At 38.0% G+C, this 26,110-nt stretch overlaps 1 protein-coding gene across 1 annotated transcript; it reads right to left on the bottom strand.

Annotated features, from left to right (window-relative positions):
- Positions 1-5,408: 5,408 nt before the first annotated feature.
- MRPL15 (mitochondrial ribosomal protein L15) lies at positions 5,409-11,672 on the bottom strand. Its single transcript, XM_032846585.1, is given in 6 exon segments — positions 5,409-6,005; positions 6,466-6,589; positions 9,189-9,354; positions 10,158-10,312; positions 11,327-11,473; positions 11,475-11,672. Coding segments are annotated over 6 exon segments (1,128 nt in total). The 3' UTR covers positions 5,409-5,667.
- Between the last annotated feature and the right edge of the window lie 14,438 nt (positions 11,673-26,110).

Genomic DNA, 26,110 nt, shown 5'->3' with positions numbered 1-26,110 from the left:
GGCTTTCTGTGCTTGGTGCCTCTCCACAGATAAACTCGTGGGGTCCCCAGGCACAGAAAGAGGTGGGTATTACGGGATGCCTGGGTGGCTCAGTTCCTTAAGCGTCTGCATTAGGCTCAAGTCATGATATCGGGGTCCTGGGATCGAGTCCCACATCAGGCTCCCTGCTCCACAGGGAGCCTGCTTCTCTGCCTCTGCCTCTTCTCTCTCTGTCTCTCACGAATAAATAAATAAAATCTTTAAACACACACACACACACAAAGAAAAAGATATGGGAATTGTGATCCCAGCTTCACACCTCAGACAACTAAACAGGGAACTGACAGGGAAAGCTGTGCTAACTTCCACCACGCTATATGGCTCTCCAGCAAAGCATCTAGAGATACAGCCAGTTTGGGATTTGTATTAGCATTAGCATGCTTTATTCTCTGACACAAAGTTGGGTTACTATGCTGTTAGCTGACATTTTTCCTACTATTCCAGAGCCACTCCATTTTCCAATAAATGAAGAGTAACATTTAAAAAAGAAAATAAACTCAGGAACTCAATAAACAGGAAATCCATGGTAATTATTTCTGAGGTATCAAAAAAAATCTTTTTTAATGTATATCAGCTTCAACTTTTCTATAGTCTTTCATGCAAATAGGCCATTCTGTATACCGAAAACAGGCTGAAGCCACACACCAGGTTAAGGACTTCAATCTAGACAGAAAGCTTCTTTCTTTTCTACTTAAGATTTCCAAGAGATGTGATCTTAACAAGATAAAGCTACTCTACCATCTGCCACAGTGTTCTTGCCCTCATAATCCTTGTGCCCTCATAATCCTTGTAAATGACCAGCAATAGAGCAGGACCTGGGAGTCCAGCATTGTTACATAATTAAAATAGATTCGTGTCTCCCTGCTATACAGCAATTTAGGGACTGCCTTCATAAGACAGAATGGACACTTCCTGCAAGGAGACTTGGCACGAAGTTGTAGTAAAGCAGCAGCTGCTCTTGCACGTTCCGTCTTCAGCTTCAGGATGTTTCCTGTGGCCAGAACCACTCTAAGTCGTCTCCAAGAGAAGTCTAAAGAAATCCACTCAGGGGACCTGAATTTTGAGTTCATGAGATGTTACGGAATTGTTTGGTAATTTGAATTTATTTGCCCTTTGAGCAGTTCAAAGCATTCCGCAAACAATGGCAAGGCAGAGCCACCAGAAAAGGACACCTGATTTTCACAACAAATATGGTAATACTGTATTAGCTAGTGGAGCCACTTTCTGTATTGCTGTGTGGGCATATACAGCAACACAAATTGGAATAGCATTGACCCTATGCCCTGTTGGCAGAGTCGCCCAAAGGAATCGAGAAATCAGTAATTGTCCCAGTTGGGTGTCATACTGAATTGTTTCAAAACCACCTCATAACTGATGCCAAGTGAAAGCGCTGTCTACCCATTAACCTACGGCATGAGTGAAGAAATTAAGTACATTTGAAACCTTAAAAAAAAAACAAAAAACCAGAATGGACAGATTTTGTGGAATGTGCCTGTTTGGGCTGAGAATTATCTGCACAATTATAATACTAAGATCAGGATACAGCTGTCTGTGACTAAGCCTAGACTCACCGAATAAGTACTATCCAAGCATTACATCACCAGGCATCTGTTTCCTGTTTTCATTATTCCCTCTATCGTTCTATCCTGATTTCCCTTCACCTGTAGGCCATAGCTACAATTAAGCAAGTCTTGTGTTTGCCTGTCTCCTTTTCCCTTTAACACAGTGACTTAGTCATTGTGCATGGAGGGGAAGGGGAAGGAGTACCTAAGGGCCCTCAAAAGTGCTTGTGAAACTGGAGGGCTTTTGCCTGGGGAATTCATCTTTACATGACTAACTTCTCCCTCATTGCCAATTATGAACTTTTCCTGTTGAGGCAATACCAGCTCCTCAGAGCAGTTGTGAACTGAATCACAAAAGGAAAACATCCAGCAGCACAAATAAGTTGAGGCACTAACTTACCTAGAGCAATGTCCCCACACTCTGGTACACAAAAGATGGTATCTCTTGGCTTTGTTTCCATATCTCATGCCCAGATACAGAATAGATGTGTTTAAATTTAAGGAAGTTCATTTCTTTTTTTTTTAAGATTTGTTTGAGAGGGGTGGGAGAGAAGCAAACTGCCTGCTGAGCGTGGAGCCAGATAGGGCCAGAGGGTGACCCTGTGATCCAACCTGAGCCAAAATCAACTCAGATACCCAACCAACTGAGTCACCCAGGTGCACTTAAGGAAGTTTATTATTTTTTTTTTTAACATTTAATTTGAGAGAGAGCTCATGAGTGGGGGGAGAGAGGGGAGAAGTAGACTTTATATAAGGGCATTAGAGCTCAGAGACTTTTAAGGTCACTTAAAACTCTCTTGCATTATACAAAGTGTCACTGCATTTTACAGTTAAGGTCAAATGACTTCTCTAATGGATCCTATTTGAAAATGGTTTAAGAAAATGGGCGCCTGGGTGGCTCAGTGGGTTAAGCCGCTGCCTTCGGCTCAGGTCATGATCTCAGAATCCTGGGATCGAGCCCCGCATCGGGCTCTCTGCTCAGCAGGGAGCCTGCTTCCTCCTCTCTCTCTCTGCCTGCCTCTCTGCCTGCTTGTGATCTCTCTGTCAAATAAATAAATAAAATCTTAAAAAAAAAAAACAAAAAGGCACAAGTTTAAATACCCTAATGGAAAATACTCAGAAAAAGTGTTTTTTGAAATACACTAGATGTAGTAAGCAAGGTCAGAACAGTGCAACAGGCTATCCCTTTTTTATTTAAAAATAAATAAAAGACCCTAAACTAACAGTGGTTAAGTTACCTCTGAGAAATGGGTAACGGATTTTACTTCTTATGCTTTGTTTTTACATCATTTCAAAATAAGTATCTTCCATGACATTAAGTTTTGGGGGAACTTTTCCCAGCAGTGATTTTTTTTTTTAATGTTAAAAAATAAAAATGTATTGTACTCAACATTTAGTGACTCACTATAATCATTAATAAAAACATTTTCTTTGGGGGCACCTAAATGGCTTATTCGTTAAGTGTCGCCTTTGGCTCAGGTTATGACCCCAGGGTCCTGGAATGGAGCCCTAAGTCCAGCTCCATGCTCAGCAGTTAAGTCCACTTCTCCCTCTCTCTCTACCCCTCCCCCTGCTTGTGCAAAAGCTCTCTCAAATAAAACCTTAAAAACCAAAACATTGTTGTACCTTGCTGTTTTTCCTTGCAACGTATCTCTTCCTCCATACAGTATACTAAATATCTGTTTAGATACCTAACATGGCAAGTGTTAAGATAGATTTATTGTTAAAAAAATGTTTAGAGGGGCGCCTGGGTGGCTCAGTGGGTTAAGCCGCTGCCTTCGGCTCAGGTCATGATCTCAGGGTCCTGGGATCGAGCCCCACATCGGGCTCTCTGCTCAGCGGGGAGCCTGCTTCCTCCTCTCTCTCTGCCTGCCTCTCTGCCTGCTTGTGATCTCTCTCTGTAAAATAAATAAATAAAATCTTTAAAAAAAAATGTTTAGAAAAAACAAGCACAGAGAAAAAGTAAATGACTCCTTGGACACTCTCTGGAGCTTTGTCAGCATTCCTTTGAAAACATTTTCCTCACCAATATTGATGAATCCATCAACTTACTGACTTAATATTTCTTACTAAACTAAGCATTCCAGAATGGTGAATATACTATTAAGCAAATTTAAGAATTCTGCACTTTTTATGTTGTCTTTCGTGCCAGTTAATCTCAGGGTTGAAGTTTGGTCAGTACCAAAACAGGGGTCATCCCCCTGCTGGTTGTCCATATATCCACTCTTACTTACCATCCTAAAGGAATTTTTCAGCTAAGAACATAAGCTACCAAAGTAGAAAGTTCAGGCTCCCCTGCAGAAGAGAATTTTATCCAAGTTCTGGCCAATGGGATTTACACATAAGTTTTGTGTGGCAGCTGCTGGGACACTTACTTAGGAAAAGTTGGCTCTTATTGATTCCTATTTGGATCATGAAGATGCACATCTCACTCTAAGGGTGGGAGAGCTAAACAGGGGGAAGCCACGGGCTCTGAGATTGTGGAGCTGAGCCAGCAATCAGCTCTGAAAGGTCTCAGACTTCTGTGAAAGAAAATAAATAAACTTTTATCTCATTCAAACCACTGTTATTTGTGGTTCCTATCGGTGGAGCCAAAACTGATCTTAAAAACCCAACTCTCACTTGGAATCTCTGAAAAATAAAAGATTTTTACAAACTTTTGCCTGTTCCTTGAAATTCAAAGGTGATTATCATAGAAGACGGTCCTAACAGTGATTCTTGTAAGTTCTGGTTCATGAAGAAATGGTTTAATAAGCCAAATTATACAATCCTGGAAAAAAAATTTAAATATACATACTCGAGGTGCATATATTACTTTATAAATTGAATGTCAGATCAGCAATATAGAAGATAGGTAAGTTAACAAAACAAAATATTGCATCATTTAGGCTTTTAAATTTATTTTAAGAAAATAAACAGCCAGGAATAATTTTATTTTCCTGTGGAAAAATTATGATTATTCAAGATTTAAATTACTCAAGATTTAATTGCAGCAGATAAATTGAGTTTTTGTATGGTCCAGGTCAACACATCTTTGCAGAACTATATAAGCTTACTGACTGCTAAATCTTTTACATTAACTGAGTTTAATTTTCACATTACCAGTTGTTTTTATGGCTTATATAATCACTAAAGAGGTTTTCAAAAATCATTTAAAATGACTGAAAAACAGGTCTCCAGTATCAATGAAGTAAGTAAAGTATGTTAGAATTAAACACTTCTTCAAGAAAATGGTTAATGGCTTAATCATTACGGTCTACTCTTATCAGATGAGTTGAGAAAATGAATTCAATTGGAGTTTTCGCTTCAGTTTTGCTAGTGAATATTGTACTACTTATTTACTGGGTTTAACCCTTGAGCTCATACCCCACATCTTAATAATCCAGAGTTGAAGGCTTTCCACTTTGACACTGGATAGCAGAGCTTCCTTGAGGCTATTGATTAAGATGGGCCACCATGAGTAACTGCTTTAACCTTGACTGAGCAGGCTTAGCAATCAATCCCATTCCAGGGGCACCTGAGTGGCTCAGTCAATTAAGTGTCTTGCCTTCAGCTCAGGTCATGATCTCAGAGTCCTGGAATCAAGCCCATCTGGCTCACTGCTCAGCCACGAGTATGCGTCTCCCTCTCCCTCTGTGATCTCTTTTGTTCTCATCCGCTCTCAAATAAATACCTTAAAAAAAAAAACTATTTAAAAAAAAAAAGTCAATCCCATTCCACCTGCACATTCATTCTGGTTTACAAGAATAGAAACACAAGACCTGGACAAAAAGATCATGAAAAAATGAACAAGAGATACCCTAAAAGTTACCATCTTCCTCTGGCAGAAAACCAGGGAGTTTGTTTCTTTAATTGAGAAAGAACCCACACAGATTCAGTTCCCCTACATAGCCCTTGCTTATTCCATTTTTTATTTCAATTTTAGATAAAAATGGAAATAGGGCTACATGGAAAATTAACATCAACATCTAGAGAATCACAAATCAAGACAAGATGATGAGAAATATGTATGTTTCAGTCCATTTTCTTCCAGAACTTTTACAACTCTGCTTTCTTAGAAGGAAATTCATGAACTGTAATACTTGAGGAGATTTTCATCTGTAGGTTTTAGGATTTTCTTATCTGCCATATTCACCACCCATCCAGGCGCAAGACCAAAGAAAATCTGCCTTGGATCCTTTCGAGTACTAAGCATTTTGAAGAGTTCATCTTTAGTGATATCAGGTAAAACATAGCCATACTTCTTGGCAAGTTCAAGTCTTGCTTCAGGAAATTTGGCAGGATCGGCCAGGTAACCACGATTCTTTGCATCAGTATAATACGGTACCAGTGCTTCAGGCGGAAGCATTCGTTTTGGAATGGGTTGTCCCCGTAGAAAGAATGGAACAGGTTTGCACAGAATTTCTGAAAAAAATTTAAAATAAAAAAGAGAGATACAAATAATGGCTATACACATATGATTTTCTTTTAGTTATTGATTTCTGAATACTACCAAGATGAGAACTTCATTCCAAGAATTTATTAAATAGGTTTATCTTAAGTAAGCAAATTGATATACTTCATTTTCAAATATTTGCATCTTGAAAATCAAAGTTATCCCTGGGTTACCAACAATTACTGAATTTCTAAACACAGGTAACATCATATGGAAGTCCCATATTTAGAAACAAAAAACCTTCTTATGACATACTGACTGAGGTATATTAGAAGAAATCACACCATTAACAGGAAGCCCTAAAACAGAAATCTGAGGTATCCAAACCACATGTCAAAGAGCTGGGAGTACTTTTAAAATCCTCAAGTAGAAGCTGGTAGGAGACCAGAGAAGAAAGAGGGAGAAGAAAGGGACTGCAAGACACCTTACCTAGACTTCTGGGGTCATAGAAGGCTGTAGTAACAACACCACCGTTTTTTTCGATTGCAGCAATGGCTAATTCTGAAGCCAACTGTACTTCAATATTAACTTTTGCCGTAAAGGTGTCAGCACCCTGTAATAGGTCAAAGCAAAGTCTGTTTGTAGACAGCTTGGCAAAAAGTAAGCATGGCACGCTTCCGTTTTACACTGCATTTTCTCCTCCAAAATGCTTATAATGCAACAGTAAATACCTCTGCATTAAGGTCCTACCAAAAAACATGCAGTTTTTTTTTTTTAATATGTTTTTAGGCTACTTTGTTTTACCAATTTTCATCCTCCGTAAGCAGGGATGACTACATTTTCATCTTATCTATTTAGCAAACAGCAATATAAGCATCCATCCCCAGCACTTCATTAGTAGTAGACTATTTAATCCTCCTAACAACCTAATGATGAAATTATTGCTAGGCCAACTTCATAGATGGGGACACCAAAGCACAGAAAGGTTAAGTAACTTGTCAAGATCACACAGCTAGGATTTTTTTTTTTTTTTAAAGATTTATTTATTTCTTTTAAAGAGAGAGAGAGAGATAAAGAGAGTGAGTCTTAAGTAGACTCTGTACTGGGCACCAAGCCCCACAGGAGGCTCGATCCCAAGACTCCAAGACCAGGACCTGAGCCAAAACCATGAGTCAGGAGGCAAAACCAACCCAGGCGCCCCTCACAGTTAGGATTCTAACACAGGGGTCTAGTCACAGCACCTGTGTTCTTAAACACAACATTCTGTCATACTGAAATGAAAAAAAACTTCCCTTCCTCATCCTTTAGTTAGCAAAAGACTAAGAGATTATTAGCAAGGGGACAAGTGGGCTGGAAATCTTCTGAAGAACAAAACCTCCGACGACAGGGGCACCTGGTAGGCTCAGTCAGTAGAGCATATGACTCTTGATCTTGGGGTTATAAGTTCAGCCCCGTTTTGGGTATAGGGATTACTTAAAAATAAAATGTTGAAAAAAAAAATCTGACAACAGTATCTGACCTTGGAGGGATCAGCCCACTCTAGGAAAAAAGGCATAAGAATACAACAGAGATTCACTTTACATTTGCTACTGATTTTATTAGACTCTAAAAGGACAAAAATATAAGTCTACTTTTCCCTAGTACAGTCAATACTAAAAAATGTAGAACTGAACTTTCCAAAATTCTGTTTTTAGTCACTTTTATTAGGATGCACTACATTTTACTCTAATTTCAAAACAGATTCTAATTAAAAGATGTTGGTATTATCATTCTTTTTGTGATAGAATTTTTCTGCTATTGTGGTGGTTAAAACAAGCTGGCTCCCAGTCAAGTTCCTTTTATTAATTATGAAGTTTTCATGTATTTCAAAAATATTCCATCAGTGCTAAGACACATTTTCTCACATTTTTTTCCTATCTATGATACTGGCCTGCATTTTCAGAATCAATGGCCCCTTTTACTCGATAAAATAAGGTCTTGCCATATTATTCGTGAATTTTAATAACTACTCTAAATTGCCCAACTATTTCCCTATTCTTGGGCATTAGAGTTAGTTCCAGCATTTTCAGTATTATAAATAGCATTTTTAGGAATGTCTTTTTATTAGTTAGGTTTCTTTTACTATTCCTTGAAAACATATGTTCTGAAGTTGGTAATTTTGTGCTGAAAGAGTCAAACAGTCTTATTACCCATTACTTATTGCAAATCTGAAATCCAGAAAAGGTCAACCAATTTACAGAGCTACCAATGATATGTAACTAACTGTACTTACTCACCTGTTGTCCTGGTATAGTTTTCAGGATTATTTTCCTTATTTAATATAGACACATGCCTGAAAACTGCTGGAATGTAGCATTTATTGGCTAACAAAGTCAAAGATTTTTCTTTATTAATTTACATGTGTATTCCCTTATATAGCCAGAGTAGAATACTGAGACTTGAGTATTTTGTATTCTCTTTTCAAATCATTTTATTTGGAAAACTTTTATCCATGAGGTTCACTTTTTCAAAGGACTCTAAAAGGTTTTTCCATAAACACGTTTCCCTCTAGTGGACATGACATTACTTTACATAATTGTATTACTGACTTAGAAAAAACAGAAGTATTAATGAACAAGTTTAATTGTTGATGAAACTCTTGGCCAATTTCTATAAATAGAAAATTTTGTTTCAACTGGAACTGGATTTGATTCATTCCTTTTCTCCATAACTAATTATCATGATCCAGTATTTCCAATACTGAAAATATAGCAATGAACCAAAGTACTTGTCCTCAAAGAACTTACATTATAGTGAAGGAGAGAGTGAAAACATAAATGCCCTACTTGATAATAAAGATCAGGTATTCATATATTCAAAGAAAAGTACTTTGGGCAAGGTAAAGCAGACAAAAGTATGACTGTTGTGGGGGGTGGGGGGCAGTGGTGAGAATTCTTTTACAGAAGGATGTCAAAAAAGACCTTCCTGATAGGGCACTTAACGGAGAACCAAAGGGACTGAGGGAGCAAGCTGAACAGATACACTAAAAAGAACCCCAGAAACAGAGTACAAAGGTCCCTCAATACAGCATGCCAACTTCCTCAAAATACAATTACTACTATGTAATGGTGATAGGACAACTCAAAAGAAAAAAATTTAAAAAGCAGAGTACTGATTATATGGAATTCAGATACAGCCTTCTATTAACACTAAAAAATCTAGCCCAGACTTACCTCCTCTACCAGTTGGACACCATAATCCCGTTTAAGTGGCTGGACAGTCACACCTCTCCCATTGACAAGCTGAGTTAAGTCAATAGGCTGAGTAGGATCCACTCGACCCAAATCAATTAGATATTGCAATCTATTGAGACTCAAAGGCTGATACTGGCGTCTGAAGCTACAAAACAAAGTAACAATTGGAAAACTCAGTCAAGCTTATTTTCCTATAATTTCTTCAAATCAACTCAAAGCTTTGTCCTGTATTTTCCTCCATCAATTTAGATGACTTAACAAAATAAAACCCTCCTGGGGCGCCTGGGTGGCTCAGTGGGTTAGGGTCTCTGCCTTCCACTCGGGTCATGATCCCGGGGTCCTGGGATGGAGCCCCATGTCGGGCTCTCTGCTCAGCAGGGAGCCTGCTTCCCTCTCTCTGCCTACTTGTGATCTCTTTCTCTGTCAAATAAAATCTTAAAAAATAATAATAAAATAAAAAATAAAACCCTCCTGAGTACAACAGAAATATAATATTGCTTGATTTTTGCTAATGAAACAAAACTAGTATTTCATTTCACTAAAATAACTTGCCTCTCTAAGCATTTACTTCACTCATTTAAACAAATTTGTCAAAAATGTAACCCTTTAATCGAATGATGCATTAATGGAGCTCAGAGTAACAAGAGTAGTTTTCCATTACTAAGACTATAATTTTCCAAATTTTTATATATATTATTGCTCAGCCTCTAACCAACCACAGAAGCAGGCATTCTTACCTCCATTTGCAGGTCTGAGTACAAAGTCTGTACTTTTTTTCCTACTAATCCAGCTGAAATTTCATTACCAAAAATGTTTAGGAGAAACAGCAACAAAAGTTTGCTTCAAAGCGAATTCAAATTTCTACCAAGCTATTTTTTTTTTTTTTTTTTTTTGGTGACTGTCAGTGAAAATTAGGGATTTTTACTTTAAAAAGCAAAGCAACCTCACCTATGACCTTCATTAAACCCATATTTTGGGATTCGAAGGTAAAATGGAGTCTGGCCTCCCTCAAAGCCCAGTCTGGGCCGCGTTCCTCTCTGACGCTCTCCTTTATGGCCTCGACCACATTTTCTACCTCTTCTCTGACCTCTTCGCCGTCTTTCCTAGGAGGACAGAAGAGAGTTTTGTATGACCTGCAGCTGCATTTTTAAATTGTATTTTATCTTTTCAACCACATATTTTTTTGTGATGCCATTCATTTATTCAATCAATCAGTACTGGCTAACACTACTAAGTGTCAAGCATTGTTCTCGTTTCTCTAACCCCCAAACACTCTTAAGTTAGCATCTTTGCCTCTAAAGATGTAGTGAATTCTTGTAACCGAAGTCCAAGCTGTGTTTCAAAGGCAAAGTTCCAAGGATGGGATGGACGTAAGAATTCTGTGATAGACTGCAACTGAAAAAAATCCTAGAATCAAACATCCCCAACAAACAAGGTTTATACCGTATTCCGAAACAGTTATTTTGGAATTGTAAATACATTAGCTTTATGCACGTATATTATTGAAACACTAATTTGTACCGAAAATATTTTTCTAAAATTAACTTTTTCTCACTTCCTGAAAACAAGGAACGGATTTCTTAAAAATGACAGTATATCCCCGTGCCTGGCTCGTCAGTGGGCCAGGCAAGCGACCCCTGATCTCAAGGTTGTAAATTAGAGCCCCACATCGGGTGTGGAGATTACTTAAAAATAAAAGCTTTCAAAAATTAGATAAATAAAAGGCAGTATGTCAACTAACAGCTTTTCTATCTATATTCAGTGATTTGCAGAGGCATTTACCATAATCAGTTAAAATCTTTCCCACGAAAATAAAGATACTAAGAACATACTTCATTTTAAATTCAATTTTCACTGAGACTATCATTTTGTAGTTTCTGTGACTTCACTCCTCCGCCCTAATTAACGTAATTATGCTTTAAAATATAAAACTTACTAAGAATTGGGGCCATATGGGAAGACTCTCCTCCGTGCAGTTAAGGAGAACAAGGGCTCGGCAACCCTAGTTCATCCCAACACCCTTTTGGAAAAAAGAGTCCCGGAAAACGACTGGGGGTAATGGCCGCTTCCATCGTCCCATCCCCCACCGATTGCCCGCACCGCCACCAGCTAGTTACCGGTTTCCTGGAGCCCGGATTCGGCTTTAGGTTGGCTAAGCTCACACGGGGCAAAGCCCGGAGCAGGTCCAGGGCCCGAGTCCCTCCGCCCTGCACCCCGCCAGCCATTAACTGCAGGGCCAAGACCCTTCAAGGTCGCCCCGGGTAGTCTCAAAGCCCACGTACTCTCCCGGAGCTCCTTTACGGCCGCAGCACCGCCCCTGTCGTACCGCAGGAATTGCTGAACTTTCTGTCGCACGCCGCGCCAGTGTCCCGGAGTAACTGGATACCGTCGGAAGTTTTTCAACATCGTTGTCTCAGTGTTCCTCGGCATTTCTTGTTTTTAGTTCACTGGGGGTGTGAGCATAAAGATCGTGCGTTGGTCTCGTCTCTGAACGTATGTTTTCTCCCGCTTCGTAAATGCACGCATTGAAAACGCTGTGCGGTAGGGAATCTTTGAGTCAGTGTTTGGCCTGGAATATTTTGGCCTGGGGTCTTGTAGTCCTTATGAGGCAGTGTGTTTTCTGAGCTCCACGTAGAGCCTAGAATAAAATAACGTGAGCGCTAAACCATTAGTTTTGAACTTCGTTTTAATTACACGCTATGAGATACGAAAATAATACCCAAGATCCAGTTTTTTTAAATGCCTGGTAGGGGCGCCTGGGTGGCTCTGTAGGTTGAGCATCGGACTGGTGGTTTTGGCGCAGGTCACGGTCTCCCGGTCCTGGGATGAGCACCGCCCCCCGCCCCACCCCGGGCTCCCGCTCAGCGGGGTGTCTTGGTTTTTTTCCTTCCCTCCTGCCCCTCCTCCTGCTTGAGCGCGCGTTCGCCCGCTCGCTCGCTCTCTCTGGAGTAAGTAAATCTTTAAAAAAGAAAATAAAATGCCAACCTGTGAATAAGACTTAAACTGTGCGTTCTTTTCCCTGTTTACCTACAGATACTGCCTTGGCGGAACCACTGAGATAACTAACTTCACTTACTATTTAAAATGTTAGGAGCCATATGGGCGCTCTGTGTCAAATGCGTTGAGTCAGCCTGATTAGATTTCTCTGAACAACCAGTCCTAGAGCTAGATGTTTGTATTTTTTACACTCGGGGAATGTAAGGCTCGGCAAAGTCAAGTAGTTGGACCAAGATCTGACAACAAACCGCAGAGCCAGGATTCACTTACACTGCCTCCTTACAAAGTTGTTTGTTTTTTTTTAATATAAAATTGAATATCTGCAGCCCAAAACACATACCATTATTTTCACTTAAAAAAATATCAGCTTCCCTGTTTTTGTTTTAAGGGAGTATAATACAGAAGACCATGTTCCTTTTTTATTCTTTTTACATTTCACTGTCTTAATGTGGAGTTGTTCTTCTGTTAGTGATACGAATAGTGAAGGTGAGAAATAAACGTTTGGAGGAGAACTACTATGTTTGACTAAACCTTTTTGAAGTTATTTGAAATGAACTGTAAAAAAAAAAAGGCGCATTTATTTCTTTAAGCAATATTTATGAGCAAGTCACTAACTTGTTCCTAAGAAATATACATAGATGAAGTCAAATTGGATCTTGCTCCCAGTTTTTTTTAAATCTATGAGAGGAAACTTAACAAAATTGAGTATTTTTTTTAAAGGTTTTGTTTCTGGGGTGCCTGGGTGGCTCAGTTGGTTGGGTGACTGCCTTAGGCTCAGGTCATGATCCCCGAGTCCCGGGATCGAGTTACGCATCGGGCTGTCCCCACATCGGGGAGTCTGCTTCTCCCTCTGACCTTCTCCCTTCTCATGCTCTGTCACTCTCTCTCAAATAAATAAATAAAAATTTTGTTTCTGTGTAATCTCTACACCCAACATGGGGCTTGAATCCACAACCCTGAGATCAAGAGTTGCTGACTCTACCAACCAAGCCAGCCAGGTGCCCCCAAATTGAGTATTTTTTTAAAAGGTAAAGGAGTGCCTGGGTGGCTCAGTTGGTGAAGCCTCTTCCTTCCACTCAGGTCATGATCCTAGGGTACTGGGATTGAGACCCAGGTCCAGCTCCCTGCTCAGCAGGGAGTCTACTCCCTCTCCCTGTGCCTCTTCCCCACTCGTTCTCTCTCTTTCTTTCTCTCTCCCCCCCAAAAAAAATCTTTTTTTATAAAAATGAAAATAAAAGTTAAAAGAAAAACACAAATATGACTGTGAAATAATACACAGTACAGACTATAAGGAAGTACAAAAGAAAATACAGGAAAATAGAAGCTAGTTCCTGACTTGAAGTGCCTCAATTCAAAATATTTTATCTTTTTTTGTTAGCAATTTCATACACTTTTGGGAAGGAAATCGCAAAATATGTTGCACAATATGGCCTAATCTGTAGAAAGAGTCACAATTATTTTCTTCACCTAGAAAATCATTGCTTGCATTAAGTAGAGTGTTAATACTAATAACATTTTTTAATCAGACAAAAACTTTTATTGAATAAATGAGATACAGGAAAAATAAAACTATGTGTTGCATTTTTTGGAAGTAGATGTTCTTCATTGTGTAGGTTACATAATGTTATTACTAGACATGAGTTAATAGTGGAAATAATTGTTAATTGTAAGCTACCTGTTTATCCCATATCCAACATGTTTATGAAGCATATAAAACTATCAATTTGATGAGTATCATCTGTTGTAAAAACATAAATTAAGGTCGTGTGGTAAGTCAGTCATTCATCCTTACCTTCACCTATATAAGTTTACATCATTATTATTGCATGAGAATATTTATTAAGCACCTGCAAGACTATATTTTTAGGGGTCATTTTCAGGAATCAGTTTGTTAAGCACCTCCCAAACTGCGATATTACACTATACCCTATTTAAATCTTCAAATAGACCTCATAATAAGAAAACATCTCAATAACTTTTATCCTGATTCCAGCCTGGGTTAATAATGACTACTGAATCATTATATAAAAAGAATGATATGAACCCTGTAAAGATGGTATAATTCAAAATCCCTTGGGAAGGCCTCTTTCCCACACTTCTGAATAATCTTCCTCCATTTAACCAAGGTTCTTTAACAGTCTAATACAGATTAATTTCTTTGAACTCATTTAAAATGAAAATTCTCAAAGTGAATAGAGAATAAGAGTTGGGGGGGTGAAAATAGAGGGATAAAGCCATCATACAAGGTACTTTACATGAACCATATGTAATAGACTACTAAGTGAAGAGTCTGATCCACTGAATTTACCTCTGTTTCTGAGATGAAAAAGTAACAAAACAAAAATATGCACATAAAACTCTCTTCCTAAGTGGAATCACACATTAAAGAATATTTGGCAGGGATGGGAACAGGAGGAAAAGAATTTCAGTTATTAGATTATTACTGACTTTTACTATGAGCCAAGAACAAGTCATTTTTAGAATGAGCCCAAGAATAGACTTATTTTGTGTGTATCAAAGTTGAGAATCAGAAAAAAACTGGAGATGAGATTTTCCTTAGTGAAGGGAGGAAGTCAGGGCCGGGAGAGAGTATATCCCTTTGATATTGGGAGAAAACAGTACCCAAAGGGCTAAGAAGTGGACATGGAAAGGGGATGGAAATAAATGTGACTTTGATAAAAACTACCAACTTTTATCAAAGGTTGGTCCTAACATAGGTCTTCATTCACACTTAAATAGTTCTTGTTTTAATGTTATTAAAGTATAGTAAAGCATACATTTGTTTTGAGAAAAATTAAATAGTACAGGAAGAGTTTCTAATGAGAAACCAGAATTCTCCATAGGCAATCACTTTTAACTTTCCGTTTTTATTTTATCTGGTGATTGCCTCCATATTTATTCTTTTAAAATATTTTTTATTTTTATTTATTTTTTTTAAGATTTTATTTATTTGACACAGAGAAAGAGAGAGAGAGAGAGATCACAAGCAGGAAGAGAGGCAGGCAGAGAGTGGGGTGGAAGCAGGATCCCCACTGAGCAGAGAGCCTGATGCGGGCCTTGATCCCAGGACCCTGAGACCATGACCTGAGCCAAAGGCAGAGGCTTACCCCCACTGAGCCACACAGGCACCCCTGCCTCCATATTTATAATTTAAACTATATCACTAATTGTTTGATCAATTTTTGACATTGTATATTCACCTGTCTTAAGATAGATGAAGACTTAGATCATTTAAACTACTTTCTAGTATTTTAGTTCTACCACAGTAAATGTATAATTCTTTTTTAAGATTTTATTTATTAGAGAGAGAGCACGAGCAGGAGGGGCAGAGAGAAAGACTCTCAAGCAGACTCCGTGCTCAGTGCGGAGCCCGATTTGGGGCTCCATCCCAGGACCCTGAAATCATGACCTGAGTGGAAACCAAGAGTCAGACACTTAACCGACTGTGCCACCCAGAGCCCCAGTAAATCTGTAATTTAAATAACGTGTGTACTTTAAATATCTATTGCTCAAATTTTCAACTATCAAAAGTATACAGCAGCTCCTCACTCCATGTAAGATGAAGATACTGACACATCTCAGCTCTCACACTTTTTTGCTCCCTCTACTTATAACTTCTTCTAGCTACATATTTTCTTTAACATTGTCATGGATATAAACAAGAAGCTACAACAACTACGGTACTTGCTCTCTCTATAGAGCAATTTTCAGTATTTTTCTCTTTCGGGTCCACAAAGAACTGGCTTTCAGGCTGATAGGCTTTCTTTAAATTCAAGATCACAGACCCCAAAATGGTCATCCTATCCCAGTGTTCTAGAAAACTTACTTTTTCAGTCTCCACAATGACTATTTTGTACCTTCTTTCTCAGCCAATGAATTTCTCTTCTACTTTAGAAAAAGAAGTCATGGGATAAGGCATTTTTCCACATCCCATCGCCAAATGTACAATCCTTCCTATCATTGCATATATCCTCTGTGTATCAATTATACCTCAATAAAGCTAAAAAAAATTGAAACTCTGTTCTCTTAAATGAGTGCTGTGGTGCTTGGGTGGCACAGTTGTTTTAAGTGCCCAGCTGTTGGTTTTGGCTCAGGTCATGATCTCAGGGTCCCAGGATCCAGCCCTGAATGAGGCAGAGTCTGCATGAGATTCTCTATTCCTCCCCCTCTTCCCCCTGTCAAATAAAGAATTTTTTTAAAAGCGTGCTTAGAAATTTTCAAGGCAGTTGACCACTTTGTCCTCAAAATACTTTCTTTGGTTGGTTTCTGGATAGCCCACATTTTTTGTTTAGTTCTTCCATCCTGGTTGATCATTTCCCCTTTTACTAGGTCTTCCTAATCTGCCCTCTAAATGTTGAAATTTATCTTTTCTATGCAGATATTCTCTCAAGGTGATCTTAAATGATTTATTAATTCTCAGGTTTATATATTCATCTCAAATCTGAGTTCAACTTGTATGTATCCAGCAGCTTAATTGATATCTTGACTAAGAAGTCAACAGAGGATTCTAGAGTTCCAACTCTTTTCCACAATCTCCCCCAAACTTCTTTTCCTTTATATTCCCCACCTCAAAAATGGCTCCTCCACTTTCTTAGTTATTAAAGCCAAAAACCTGAGAGTCATTCTTTATGCCTATTTCTGTATTTTCCACATTAACAAGTCTAATCTCTTTGACCCACAAATACCATGTTGATTCAACCCACCACCATCTTGCCTAGAATAATGCTACGGCCTACTGATGATCTCTTTTTACTTCTACTGCCACCCCCTTCCAGTCCATTCTCCAAAAGTAGTCAGAATGTCATTACTTTTCAGGGGCTTTACATTGCACCTGAATAAAATACAAACATCTTACCATGAGATGAGGTTACTATGAGAATCAGGCTGATCTGATTCCTTCTTGTCACTCTATCCTCAAAATGCTGGGGATACTTCAGTGAATGAAAGAGGTAACTTATGGAGTTGTCGGGGGGGGGGGCGTCGGGACGGGAATACAATAAATAAGTACAAATAAATAAAACTATTTCTGAGAATAAGGAATACCATGGAGATAATTAAAAAGGGGATTGTATTATGGTTTAACTGGTATTTCTGGTGTCTTTTAGACTGAGTGGTCAAAGATTGCCTCTCTGAAGGGATATTGAACTGAATGACACAAAAGGATTTTTAACATTTTCTAAGCAAAAGTTTATTTCTTAGTTATATTATAATCTCACTGAACATCAGCTGGGAACTCTGGTCTTTATCTATGTAATTCTAGGACTCAGGATGAGACAACAGACACATCCTCAAACTTGAAGGTTGCTGTGACGAATGGAAAAAGGATTCTGGAGGGTCTCATACAGAATGGAAAATTCTGGTCTGGAAGTGACACTTTTCTTTTCCACTTACCATGTATTGACTGGAACTACTCACATGACCTCACCCCCCACCAAAAAAAACTGGGAAGTGCAATCCTACCATGTCTTAGAACATAGAAAATCGGGGCACCTGGGTGGCTCAGTGGTTTAAGCCTCTGCCTTCGGCTCAGGTCATGATCTCAGGGTCTTGGGATCAAGCCCTGCGTTGGGCTCTCTGCTCGGCGGGGAGCCTGCTTCCCCCACCTCCTCTGTCTGCCTCTCTGCCTGCTTGTGGTCTCTGTCTGTCAAATAAATAAAATCTTTAAAAAAAAAAAAAAAAAGAAGAAGAACATAGAAAATCATAAATATTTGTTATTTATTTATTTATTTAGAGCATGTGGGAGGAGCAGAAGGAGAGGAAGAGAAAAAGTCTCCCAGCAGACTCCGAGCTGAATGGGGAGCCCAACTCGAGACTCAATCCTGGGCCCTGAGATCACAACCTGAACTGAAATCAAGAGTTGGACGCCCAACCAAATGAGCTACCCAGGCGCCCCCAGAAATATTTGAAAAAACGTTAACAACTACCATAGTCCTTCATGTTCACAATGGAAAATAAAAAAGAAGGAAAGGCACAGATGCATGCTTGGTAGTAGCAAGAGTTCTCCCACAACTATATAATGTCATGGTATTGTTAGATCTGGTCCCTCTGGTAGGTGTAGAATAGAAACAGAAGATAGTTTGGTGAGCCTTTCCAAATCTTTCTGGTATCCAATCCTAAGACTGAGGAAATGGTTTCTTACTATTTTATAGAGCTGGAAGAATGAGCCCATAGAATGTTACCTAATTCTCCCTACTAAGAATTACAGTTTGCTCAGATTCAGTCAAGCTGCCTTAAATTATCTAAAAGTTATCAACAGTCTGGAAATATATATATTCTCCATAACAACATTTCAGAGCAAAAATCAAGTAAATGAACACAAGACTGGATCATTGATTTTTTTATGACTAATTTCAAGGCTATTTCTTGCATATTACGAATACATTTGGAGAGAGAACAAAAGTTTCATTCAAGGTTATAGATGCCACTAAGACATACATGTTGTTTCTTTTAACTTTTTCATGGTTCCTTCGTCTTAAAGAAGAAAAAAAAAGCACCTTAACCCTTTGTCCTGTTTGAATTCTTTCGATTATGAAATATTTCAAGACTGATGTTAAGTATAACAGTAAACTGAATACCTAGGTACCCACCACCCACCTTATGAAATGAAATAGTATAGATAGATAGATAGATAGATAGATAGATAGATAGATATAGATATAGATAGATAGAGATAGATATATAGTTATCTTTTTTTTTAAATAGTCACATTCCTCTTTCTGCCAGCTTCCCCAGAAATAGTCACTACTCTGAGTTTAGAATTTATCCTTCCTATGCATTTCTTTGTATTTTCACTATACCTCTATATATTCATTATCAATATATTATGCTTTGAGATTTTGGCTTCTGGAAATGATGGGGTAAAAACAACTGAATAATAATTTTTCAGAAGAACATGATTTATCCTGTCAGCACACACAACTAACCAACCAGAAAAAATATACAGCATAATGTTTTTCAAATATTAGAGAACAGGCACTTCTCTGAGGAAAATGAAATAAAGATTTGAACTATATTATTGCTCCAACTTATAGCCTTCTTTCCAGGCTACTTGCAGGGAGAAGTACCCAAACAGAGCCCTTAGGTCTCCCAGAGGTGAAGAGACAGAGTTCATACAGGGAAAGCTTACTAGCATTTATAGAATCAAATATGAGAGATGAGAAAGCCGCACAAGAAGAGCTCCAAATGAGCACTGGTCACACATGTGTTTGAAGAAACTACTTAAAAACAGGACCCCCCCCCAAAAAAAAAAAAAAAACAGGAGAAAGATTCAAGCAGAGCCTTTCCAGAGCTCAGACGGGGCTAGGAAAACTTTACGTTATCACTAGCACGGGCACACGTGCTTACACACACACACGAAAATCTCCTACCACAAAGACTTTCTCAAAATGATACTAAGTGTTGGGACCAAATTAGTCCTATACTGTAATGGACCTACCTAGCAAATCAAAAAAGCAAGCCTCAAAGAGACCAACTGAACAAGTAAATTAACTGCATTTCAAAACAAAGCCTAAAAATATTTTAGGTAAAAAAATGCAGAAACTCCAACAACTAACAAAATAACAAAAATTAAAATTCATAATATTTGGCATTTTGTAAAAAAAATAAAAAATAAATTAAAAAAAAGAAAATATTACCAGATATGCAAAGAAGCAAGAAAGACATGAAATTTCAAAACCAATCAAGGGGACACCTGAGTGGCTCAGTGGGTTGGGCCTCTGTCTTTGGCTCGGGTCATGGTCTCAGGGTCCTGGGATCGGCCCCGCATCAGGCTCTCTGCTTCCCCCTCTCTCTCTGCCTTTCTCTCTGCTTACTTGCGATCTCTCTCTCTGTTAAATAAATAAAATATTTTTTAAAAAATTAAAAAATAAAAACCAATCAATACAGGGATGCCTGGGTGGCTCAGTGGGTTAAAGCCTCTGCTTTTGGCTCGGGTCATGATCCCAGGGTTGTGGAATCGAGCCCCACATTGGGTTCTCTGCTCTGCAGGGAGTCTGCTTCCCTTCCTCTCTCTCTCTCTGCCTGCCTCTCTGCTTACTTGTGATCTCTGTCTGTCAAATAAATAAATAAATAATCTTTAAAAAAACCCCAATCAATATAAATAGATCCAAAGATGATAGAAATAATTGGCAAAAATGTTTAAACCTTTAGAATAAATATAGTTCATATGTCCAAGGAGGAAGGTTGAGCATTTTAAGGAGATGTAAAAGATGTTGGAAAAATCTATTGCCCAACAATGTAAATATACTTAACCCTACTGAACTGTATACTTATAATGATGAAGATGGTAAATTTTATGTTATTTGTTTCACCACAGTTAAAAACTTTGCTAATCTAAAAGACAACCAAAAAAAAAAAAAACACAAATAAATGTCTAGAGGTAAAAAATATAACGTCTGAGAAGAAAATGGTATGGCTAACATTACCAAAAAGTTATATACTGTAGAAAAAGATTAACTAACTTAAAGCCTTAATAGAAATCATCTAAAATGAAACAGAAGAAAGACAGGAAAAAAATATATCAGCAAGCTGTAGAGCAACAAGAAGTATCCTAACGTTAGATATAATTGCATTCCCAGAAAGGAGAAGAGACCATGGGAAAAGAAATTTTGAGGAACTAATGGATGAAATTTTTCCAAATTTAATTAAAACTATTAACTCATATGTCCAAGAAGCACATTAAGCTCTGAGCAGAATAAACTAGAAAACACTACCAAAGTACCTGATAATTATATTGCTTAAAATTAGTGATAAGGAAAAAACTTAAAAGCAGCCAGAAATACAAGACATGTACAGAAAACTGAAGGTAAGAATGACAACAGATTTCTCATTGGAATGACTGAGAACCAGAAGACAATGAGGCAACACTTTTAAAATGCTGAAAGAAAAACCATAGCCACCTAAAAATCTATATATAGTAAATACACATTCCAGGAATGAAAGTGAAATAATGACTATTTTAGACATATCAAAGCTTTAATTCATTTGATTAAATGTTTGTACATGATGTGAGATAGCTGTCCAACTTCATCCTTTTGTGTGTGGATATCCAGCAGACAACTAAATTTTGACAAAGATACCAAGGGACTTCAAAGAGGAAATTATAATCTTTTCAGTGACTGATGATGGACAATCAGCCAAATGCAAAAAGAAGTCTCAATCATCATTGTATACCACATGACAATATTAGTTCAAGATTGATCATAATAAATATTCTAAATATAAGAGCTAAAATGATAAATCTTACAGAAGAAAACATAGGAGAAAATCTTAGTGATTTGGGGTTAAGCAAAAATTTCTTAAAGTCTAAACTAAAATCAAATACATAAACTATAAAAGAAAAATTGATAAAAAAAAAGAAAAACTGATAAATTTGATTTTGTGAAAATTTAAAACTCCTACTCTTTAAAAGACATTTAAAGAGTGCCTGGATGGCTCAGTTGTTAAGCATGGACTTTGGCTCAGGTCATGATCCCAGGGTCCTGGGATCGAGCCCCATGTGGGGCTCCCTGCTCTTGGGAGGCCTGCTTCTTCCTCTCCCACTCCCCCTGCTTGTGTTCCCTCTCTTACTATCTCTCCCTCTGTCAAATAAATAAAGAACATTTTAAAAATAAATAAAGAAATAAAATAAAAGACACTTGAGAATGAAAAGTTCAGTCTCTGATTGGGAGAAAGAATTTTTTTTTTTTAAGATTTTATTCATTTATTTGACAGACAGAGATCACAAGTAGGCAGAGAGAGAGGAGGAAGCAGGCTCCCTGCTGAGCAGAGAGCCTGATGTGGGGCTCGATCATGACCTAAGCCAAAGGCAGAGGCTTTAACCCACTGAGCCACCCAGGTGCCCCAGGGAGAAAGTATTTTTAAAACATGTATCTGACAAAGTATTTGAATCTAGAATAAATACATAATTCTTAAAACACAATAATGTTGAGACAACCCAGTTAAAACATGAACAAAAGATTTGATCGGATATGTAAAATAACTACTTTGGAAAATATTTTGCCAAGTTTTTAAAGACTTAAAGCTTCACCTTCCACATGATTCAGCAGTGCCACTCCTAAAAAAATGTGAGTTTATGTTCACATGAAAACTTATATAAGATTGGTAAGATAGTAGCTTTCTTTGAAATAGCCCCAAACTAAAAACAGTGCAAATGCCCACCATGGGTGAACAGATAAACAAATCATGGTATGTAATGGAATGCTACTTAGCAATTTAAAAAATGAACAATGGATGCAACGGTATGGATAGATCTCTAAATAGTGAGGCTGAGTGAAAGAAGTGCTAGAAAACGCAAATGAATCTATTGTGACAAAATAATCAGAGGATTCCCAGGGATGTGCCACAGAGGGAAGAAACAGAAATAGATTATAAACTGGCCCAAGAGAACTTTTCTTTTATTATTTTTTTTAAAGATTTTATTTATTTATTTGAGAGAGAGCGAGCATGAGAAGGAAGGAGGTGCAGAGGGAGAGGGAGAAGCACACTGACACAGGAGCAGGGATGCAGAGCCCAGGTCCCTGGATCATGAAATGAACTGAAGGCAGACACTTCATGGACTGAGCCATCCAGGCGCCCTGATACCAAGAGAACTTCTGTGTGCAATGGCTATGTTCATTATTTTGATTGTAGTGATAGTACAGGAGTATATAATAAAACAAAACTCATCTAATTGTACACTTTACGTATGTGCAGTTCATTGTACGTCACTTTAGATCTCAAAACTGCTGAAAGAAACAATACATGGTATCTTAGTGTGGTTTTTTTTTTTTTTTAAAGATTTTTATTTATTTATTTATTTGACAGACAGAGATCACAAGTAGACGGAGAGTCAGGCAGAGAGAGAGAGAGAGAGAGAGGGAAGCAGGCTTCTTGCTGAGCAGAGAGCCCGATGCGGGACTCGACCCCAGGACCCTGAGATCATGACCTGAGCTGAAGGCAGCAGCTTAACCCACTGAGCCACCCAGGCGCCCCTCTTAGTGTGTTTTTTAAACTTATTGTAGAGTTTTATTTTTTGTTTCTAGTTTGTTTTTTAAAACTTCAATGTTGTTTTTGAAATCTGCTCATGTTGCCATATTACCTATCATTCATACATTTTCACCTTCGTATAACATTTCATCATATGAATATAATAGTAAATTCATCTATTTTCCTGTCAATGAATGTTTAGTTTAGGTAATTACTGGTTTTTCACTTTATGAAGTGATGCTTTTAATATTCCTATATGTCTCTCTGTGCATATATATGTGAGGGTTTCTAACATATGCCCAGCGTAGAGTTGTTGGTCATAGCTACTGTTAACCTTAAAAAAAACAGAAACTGCTAGTTATTTTACCAGCAAAATATGGATTTATTCAGGAATAAAAGAGAATTATAATCTGGGACAAATAAGCTATGGCAAAACCATAGGCAAGTCCAGGGAACAATGAAGAGGTGCCCTTTTTTAAGGAGAAAAGAGGTAAGTTGGGAAGGTTGTTATAAACTGAAAGTTCATCGAGTAAATTAGGAATTTGACTTCCAGGGTCTTCTGCGTTTTTTGCACTGTTGGTGGGCAGGGGGAAGGTAAAAAAAGTAGTTCTTCCTTAGGCTGGTCTAGTAGAGGAGTATCCACCTGCGAGAGGAAGTTCCCGTAAGGTCAAATCTGTGTCTTCTGTTGGATCTGCAACTGACTAGAGTGTTAAGGCAGAGCTCCACCTGCCAAAACCTACCCATTCTACTTTAGTGAGGTTTCATGTTACTAATTTTCACAATACACACATCTGCAGCTTCACTAGAACTTTCCAAATTGCTCTGAAGTTTCATTCAAGTTTATACTTTCATTAGTAGTGTACACAGTTGAACCATGTTCTGTTCTTTCTAATATCACTGGTCTAAAGTAGTAACTTGTTCTAATTTGCATTTCTTTCATGATTAGGAAAGTTGGGTACTTCCTTTTGTTAGTCATTTGGATTTCCTCTTCTGGATATTGCCTAGAATTTGCTGGGAGATGTAAGAGGAGAAATGGAGGAGTCATCTGAATTTTCTCTCAAATGTAGTCAGTTATTCTGATATCATTTGCTGAGTAACTGTCATTTTTCTACTGATTTGAAATGTCACTCTTAATATATGTGTGTCTTTTTTTTTTTTTTTTTTTCTTGGAGATTGAATTCTGTTCTAGAAATAAATCCAGGCAGGGTACCTGGGTGGCTTAATTAGTTAAGTGGGTAAGCATCTGTCTTTGGCTAGGATCATGATCTCAGGGTCCTTGGTTTGAGCCCCACAAACCTGCTCAGCAGGAAGCTTGATTTCCCCTCTCCTGCTCACCCTGCTTGTGCTCATTCTTTCTGTCAAAAAAAAAAAAAAAAAAAAAAAAATCTTGAAAGAAAGAGAGAAGGAAAGAAAGAAAAGAAAGCCGAAAAAGTAAGGGAATTCAGCAAATGATCCAATCTACTCATACTTTCTTACATTGGTAATTTACTACTGTAACTTTTAGATGATGTTGATGGAGAGGGAAAAAACTTATCCTCTACTCTCTTAGTTTCAGTAACTGATGACTTCTAAGTTGAATTGACAAAAGACAAATTAACAGGAGAAAGAGGCTTATTTCATATGTATATTTCATATGTATCACAGAAATGATGAGAAAACTAAAAAGAGTTGGGGAACCTGGCTGGCTCAGTCAATGGAGCATGCAACACTTGATCTTGGGGTCATTGAGCTTAACTCCCACATTGGTCTTAGAGATCACTTAAGGAAAAAAAAAAAAAAACTCTGAAGAGGTGGTCAGACATGTAGGTTATGTACCATTTTAAGAAAGGGAAATAAATTTGTGGAGAAATAACAAGACAAAGGAAAAGGGTTTTGAGCTTCTAAGTGTAGTAAATTAGGGAAAGGTAAATCTGTGGACAAACTAACGGAAGGCAAATGTTATTTTGCAAAGTTTGTTTGTGAAAGTCCACTTTGGTTCCAACTTTGTCTTCTTTGTGGATATAATACTCCTGAAGAAGAGATTTATGGCCATCCTCATTTCTTTCTTTTTTTGCAAAATTTTATTTATTTAGAGCAAGAGAGCATACACATGCCAGTGTGAGCTGAGGGAAGGGCTGAGGGAGAGAGGGAATCTCAAGAGGCAGACTCTGAGCATGGAGCCCAACACAGGGCTCAATATCACTACCCTGAGATCCTGACCTGAGTGAAACCAATAATCAACCAATTAACTGAGCCACCCGGATGTCTCAGTTGTCCTCATTTCTTAGAAGTTTCTGTTATTAGTCAGATAAAGGAAACTCCTAGAGGGCTTCTTTCTTCATCGATTGATTCTCAGTGCCCTTAACATAAAATAATTCATATAACAAACTGGCATAATTTGGGGTGGTATATTCTGATCCCCTTCAATGTCATACATTTGGTAGGGTTGGTAGCTCAAATTACTGTATTTCTTTTTTAATACTCCTGGATTTTCCTGCATGTCTATTCTCCCATGTGTATGAATTTTAGAATAATTTTATAAAATTAGAAAATTTGACTGGGTTATTAAAAAATAATTATTACAGTATAAGTTATTGGGATTTTAATTGGGAGTACATTGTATTGGTAGTAATTCTGAACAAATTAATAACCTTATACTAGTGTATCTTCCTGTTGGGTCCCCCAATGTTGGGCCCCACAATAATGGGTCCGTGATTAAAAGAGCGAGGCTGATACAAAGCAAAAGTCAAGCAAAGCTTTATTTCACAGCAAGCATCAAGAATCAAACCGACCATCAAACAGACCGGTCGGGGCCGCCCCTGACAGAGAGGGCGACCCTTCTCTTTTTCACAGACTAGCTTTTATAGAACAAAGGAGAACAAAGGCCATGTGGTTGGGCCTGGCCATGCACAGGTGGCCAATGAAATTGTAACACACAGAGAAAGCTGCACAGTCATGCT

Source organism: Lontra canadensis, unplaced genomic scaffold (genome assembly GCF_010015895.1).
Source record: "Lontra canadensis isolate GAN:19392208 unplaced genomic scaffold, GSC_riverotter_1.0 scaffold177, whole genome shotgun sequence".
NCBI classification, from domain to species: Eukaryota; Metazoa; Chordata; class Mammalia; order Carnivora; family Mustelidae; genus Lontra; species Lontra canadensis.
This window is presented reverse-complemented; position numbering and strand designations above follow the sequence as displayed.